The 5,530-nt window shown below is 41.2% G+C and overlaps 1 protein-coding gene across 1 annotated transcript; it reads left to right on the top strand.

The window, feature by feature from the left end:
* Positions 1-853: 853 nt before the first annotated feature.
* LOC138076279 (ribonuclease H-like) lies at positions 854-1,411 on the top strand. Its single transcript, XM_068968457.1, has one exon. It carries the CDS (start codon positions 854-856, stop codon positions 1,409-1,411), a length of 558 nt encoding a protein of 185 aa, XP_068824558.1.
* The last annotated feature ends 4,119 nt before the right edge of the window (positions 1,412-5,530 follow it).

Raw genomic sequence — 5,530 nt, 5'->3', positions numbered from 1 at the left:
CTTCTATATGTGTTTTGACATGAAATATACTGAAGAAGTGGACCTACAGAGGCTGTTGCCAGATTTCTAATTCACAAGGGGGTGTGCTTTTCTCAGGATTTTAGTGGAGGTCTGGCTGCTGCTGTGCACAAGTGGAGATACATGGAGATGTTTCTTCTCAGTTTAATTTTTTTCTAACTAATCTAATTCTGACTTCCACTTCAACAGTCCTCTGCTCAGATTATCTACTTTAAACAGACAACCCGGCTGACTCTTTTCTGTTCTCCAGGGAAATATGGGGGCTGAGTGGCTTTCTGTGGTGTGTGCTACTTGACCTCACCCTGGTTCATAGATGATTTTGCCTCCTGCAGCTCCAAAAAGCATCTTTGATAAATTGATTTTTCTTTCTTAAATAGTTGCCCTCAGGGTCAAAATTTAATTTGTTTGTCACTGAAAGAAAAGGTGTGGCCTTGGGAGTTTTGACACAACCCCGAGGGCCTGCCTCAACAGCAACCTATTGCTTATCTAAGCAGAGAATTAGATGTAATTTCGTGTGGGTGGCCCCACTGTCTAAGAGTAATTGGGGCAGCGGCTTTATTAGCACCTGAAGCTTTAAAAATAATTAATGGACGAAACCTTACTGTACTGACTTCTTCATAATGTGAGTGGAATCTTAAATTGTAAGGTTAATATTTGGATGACAGACAGTAGGCTTCTTAAATATCAGTCATTGTTGTTAGAAGGACCAGTAACTAAGCTTAAAGTTTGTGGAAATTTAAATCCTGCCACTTTCCTTCCTGAGAAGGAAAATGAAACACCTGATCACAACAGTTTCCAATTTCTAATTTTAAACTATGCAGCTCGAGAAGATCTAATGGGTACCCCATTAGACAATCCTGACATTGAAATATTTACAGATGGCAGTTCTTTTGTTCAGGATGGAAAGCATAAAGCAGGTTATGCCGTGGTGACTGCTGAACAGGTTTTAGAAGCAAAATCTCTCCCCCAGGGAACCAGTGCTCAGTTAGCAGAGCTTGTGGCTCTGACCCGAGCTCTAGAGTTAAGCAAAAGGCACCGGGTAAATATCTACACTGATTCTAAGTATGCTTATTTGACTTTACATGCTTATGCTGCAATATGGAAAGAAAGACAGTTTAAAACGGCAACAGGAGCACCCGTTAAACATTTCAGAAAGATCAAGAGACTTTTAACTGCTGTATATTGTCCTAAAGAAGTAGCTGTTATGCATTGCAAAGGACACAACAGAGATGGGAGTAAAGTAGCCGAAGGTAATCAGCTGGCTGACTGTCAAGCCAGAAAAGCGGCACTTTACGAAACCCCTTCACTACAGACGCCTTTGATCTGGACAGGTCCTGTGGAACAGGAAAAACCACAATATACTGAGGAAGAATTAGAAAGACCTAAAGACTGAAAAGCTTGCAAAATCTGGATTACAACGAAGTGGAAAGTATCCTCGAGAGGACTGGCCAATTGATTTTACTCATATGCCAAAATCTAATGGATATTCTTGCTTATAAGTTTGGGGAGATACTTTTACTGGATGGATTTAGGCTTTACCCTGTCATAGTAAACAGGCTAAACAGGTTAGAAAGATTTTAATCCATGAAATTATCGCCAGATTTGGGCTGCCAAGGAGACTTCAGAGTGACAATGGCTCCGCCTTTAAAGCTGCTGTAACTCAGGGGGTGTCTAAAACTCTAGGAATAGAATATCACTTACATTGTTCCTGGAGACCCCAATGCTCAGAAAAGGTTGAAAAAGCTAATGACACTATCAAAAGACATCTGCGCAAATTAAGAGATGCAGGACAATTGGATTAAAGTCCTATCCATAGCTTTAATGAGGGCTTGAACTGCCCCCAAAAAGGAGGGACTGTCCCCCTTTGAATGTATTTATGGAAGGCCTTTCTTATGCACAGACATTGTTATAGACCCTGAAGCCTCAAAATTAACTAGTTATGTAACTCAGCTCTCAGCTTTTCAACAGACATTAACAGAACTCCGGGAGACGACTCCTGCCTGACCCAGCCTCTGAGTCAAGCAAGCCTTTATTTGAGCCAGGAACCGAGGTCTTCATAAAAACACTGGGGCCTGGGAGCCCATCCCTTGAGTCCCTCTGGGAAGGCCGTCACCAGGTTATTCTTTCTTCTCCCACAGCTGTCAAAGTGCCAGGGATTGATTCGTGGGTACATCACACTTGAGTTAAGAGATGGCACCCTGACCAGAACTAAGTGACTTCATTTTATGTCTTTATTTTTACGCTCTGACTTTGTACTTTTCAGATGGGCCTGATAACCTATGTGAGCTTGCTTCTGCTGACTCCAAAAATCCTGTGTCTGCTGTTTGATCCTCAAGACAATGCCTTTCTGTCCTGGGCTCACTCCTACACAGCATTTCACAGTCTAACTGCTGGGTCTGTGGAGCGCTCCCCTCTTCATCAGTGAAAGGCTACCTGTGGTGGACATCTCCACTTCAAGGAAAATACTTTCTCCAAGTCTTCGAATACCTTCCATAACAATCATATGCGATGCCTCTTCTTAAACTGATGACATCTAACAACATTAAGATGGAATGTAACTATGGACATAATGTGACTTTCCATTTTGATTTTAACTCGGTTTAATGACTATTTTGCCTTACGTCTGTAATTGTATAATGGAGTTTTCTAACCGTCTAAAAGCTTTTAAGTTACAAATGGTTGTCCAAGCTCCTATGAGTGCCACAGACTCCTCCAACTATTACTTGGGGCCCCTGGATCAGAGACCCTCAATATGAGGGTTAGGAGAATATGTTGCTTCAACAATTTAGGGACTACACTCCTAAACAGCAGGAAGTGGTTATGGAATGAAAACAATGCCGCTTTCCCTTGGCAACATAATTCTCCTAAAAGAAAAGGGGGGAATGAGAGAGTCATTTCCGAGGCAGGTTGATAAGAAGTCTAGGGGTCCCCAAGGAGAGAGGGGGCTGGAATTCTCAAGGAGGAATAAAGGACAACTTTTGGTCCCTCTACATTTCTTCAGTTCAGTTGACTTCAGTTCAGTTCAGTCGCTCAGTCGTGTCCAACTCTTTGCGACCCCATGATCGCAGCACGCCAGGCCTCCCTGTCCATCACCAACTCCTGGAGTTCACTCAGACTCACGGCCATCGAGTCCAAGATGCCATCCAGCCATCTCATCCTCGGTCGTCCCCTTCTCCTCCTGCCCCCAATCCCTCCCAGCATCAGAGTCTTTTCCAATGAGTCAACTCTTCACATGAGGTGGCCAAAGTACTGGAGTTTCAGCTTTAGCATCATTCCTTCCAAAGAAATCCCAGGGCTACATTCCTTAGGATTACATAACAATAATGTATCCTGCTTGAGGACAGTCTCTGGAAAAAACTTTCTGGCTGATCCTGCTATCTTAAGGTGTAAATTCTGGGAGTAGGTCTAGTGAGGTCTTTACAACCTCCAGACATTCTTTTGTTTCACTGTAATAACTAATTAGAGAGTATATAACTCCATGGCTAACACTAGCAAGGGGGTACTCTTTCTGCCCCCTTCTGATGCCTATGTCAGAAGCTTTCTATATCTCCTTTATACTTTAATAAAACTTTATTACTAAAAGCTCTGAGCAATCAAGCCTTGTCTCTGGCCCCAGATTGAATTCTTCTCCTCCGGAGGCCAAGAATCCCGGTGTCTTTGCGTGGTTCAGCAACAACCTTTCATCACTTCTGGCTTGTTTTTAAATAAATTATTTTTTAACCACACCCACTAAATTCATCCAAAGAATGTCCAGTTTCCCCTTAAGCAAATAAGAAAAGCTACCCAGAGTATTAGCTCCAGGAAGGCTAAGAATTGTGGTCAGATGCAATGATACCACACTTGTTCTGGGATGTGCCTTCATCCCACCAGGTCAGAATAGTCAGCTATGAGCCCATCTGTGGAGTCTTATTGCATAAATGAGCCAGTTCACGTTGGGCTAATTCTAAACGATCAAATTCAGCAGGTTCATTGGTGAAACAGTAGGCCAACTTTAGTTATTGACAGTGAATGAAATGCTAAGTCAGATCACAGGGTAACTGCTGCTAATAGGGATATTCCATCATCCACAGGATATTTATTGATATTAAGCCCAACATTAGTGTTCCTTTGAACAAAGCTTGAGAAGTGAGAAGTGCTGAGTTAGACAATATGTGGATTAAAACAGTTTCACTAAATAATCTCTACTCAGGGTTCAGCAATGTATCACCTCTTCCAGGGAGCCCTGAACGCCTCCACATCTGTGTTCCTGTATTGCACCACTCAGTCTGGAATGCAGTGTTCAAGTTCCCCATCTGCTCCCATCGGGACTGTGTGCTCTTCATATGTACTAACCACAAGTTTGGCTTTGAAGAGTAAGTGAATGAGCAGATGGATGGATGAGTGCAGTGTCTGATTGACTGTCATATTGAAAGAGTGTTGTACACACCCAGTAGCTCTTGAACACAGGACTTCTTTCCAGTAATGGTGGATAGTATTACTCATCTTGAGAGGTTGTAGAGAGGAAAAAAATTGAGATAAATAAGATGATTTTATTTAGGAAGTCTACAACAGTGAGTTAATCTGGAGCCAAATATTGTGAAAACATTTCCAGTCCTTAATCAAATGATACTGTTTCCATTTATATCATGACAGAATTTGGTTGGCCAGTCACTCTCATCATTCATACACCAGTAGGCAGGGCAGATTTTCATTGTTCTTGAATATCCTGTTTTTGGATTTCCCAGGAAGGAGTTCACATTTTCTCATAGTTTACAGCTACTTCTACTTTGTAGTGCTACAGTGATATGGATGGTCCCTTAGAAAATCTAGACTGTGAGTATTTTGATATGCCAATTTATGATCCTGCTTGGTTTAATTTGGATTGGTCCAGGAAAATGAAAAGAGAAAACAGAAAAAAGAAATTCACAAATTTATTTTTTAATAATGAAATTTAATCCCTTAAGTATACAGTGCCATTTTATTTTAACTTTTATTATGTTTGGTGTGTCCCAAATAATTACATTTTTGGTATGGAAAACAAGTTTGATAAAATCTGAATTTATGTTTGTTTGGCAACTGGATACCAAAGAGAAATGTAAGAAATTTTTTCTTTTTTAAAAATTTATTTTTTGACTGCTCTGAGTCTTTATTGCTGCGTGTGGGCTTCAGTAATTGTGGCGTAAGGGCTTAGCTGCCCTGCGGTATGTGGAATCTTCCCGAGCCAGGGATCGAACACGTGTCCTCTGCATTGGCAGGTGGATTCTTAACCACGGGACCACCAGGGAAGTCCAAGAAATCTTTTCAAGGTTGGAGATTATTTAGATTTTTTTAAAGTGTGTATTTATCTAGGTTAATGTTTACATGGCGTTGAAATGGTACATGCACTAATATATGACTGACATGAAAAGTCAGGGGATAAAAGACATCTTCACTGAGGAATGACTAAATTTGGGAATTATCAAGAGTAGAGCAGACAGATACTTCAGTGACTTGTTGCACAGAATAACTTACTATGGTAAAAACAAAATTTACT

This window comes from Capricornis sumatraensis, chromosome 3, assembly GCF_032405125.1.
Source record: "Capricornis sumatraensis isolate serow.1 chromosome 3, serow.2, whole genome shotgun sequence".
In the NCBI taxonomy this organism is placed as follows: Eukaryota; Metazoa; Chordata; class Mammalia; order Artiodactyla; family Bovidae; genus Capricornis; species Capricornis sumatraensis.
The sequence above is the reverse complement of the archived record's forward strand: the minus strand, read 5'-3'. Positions and strand labels throughout refer to the sequence as shown.

Excerpts from the sequence above, each read along its gene's own strand:
- LOC138076279 (XM_068968457.1), top strand. The coding sequence starts at position 854 with ATGGGTACCCCATTAGACAATCCTGACATTGAAATATTTACAGATGGC.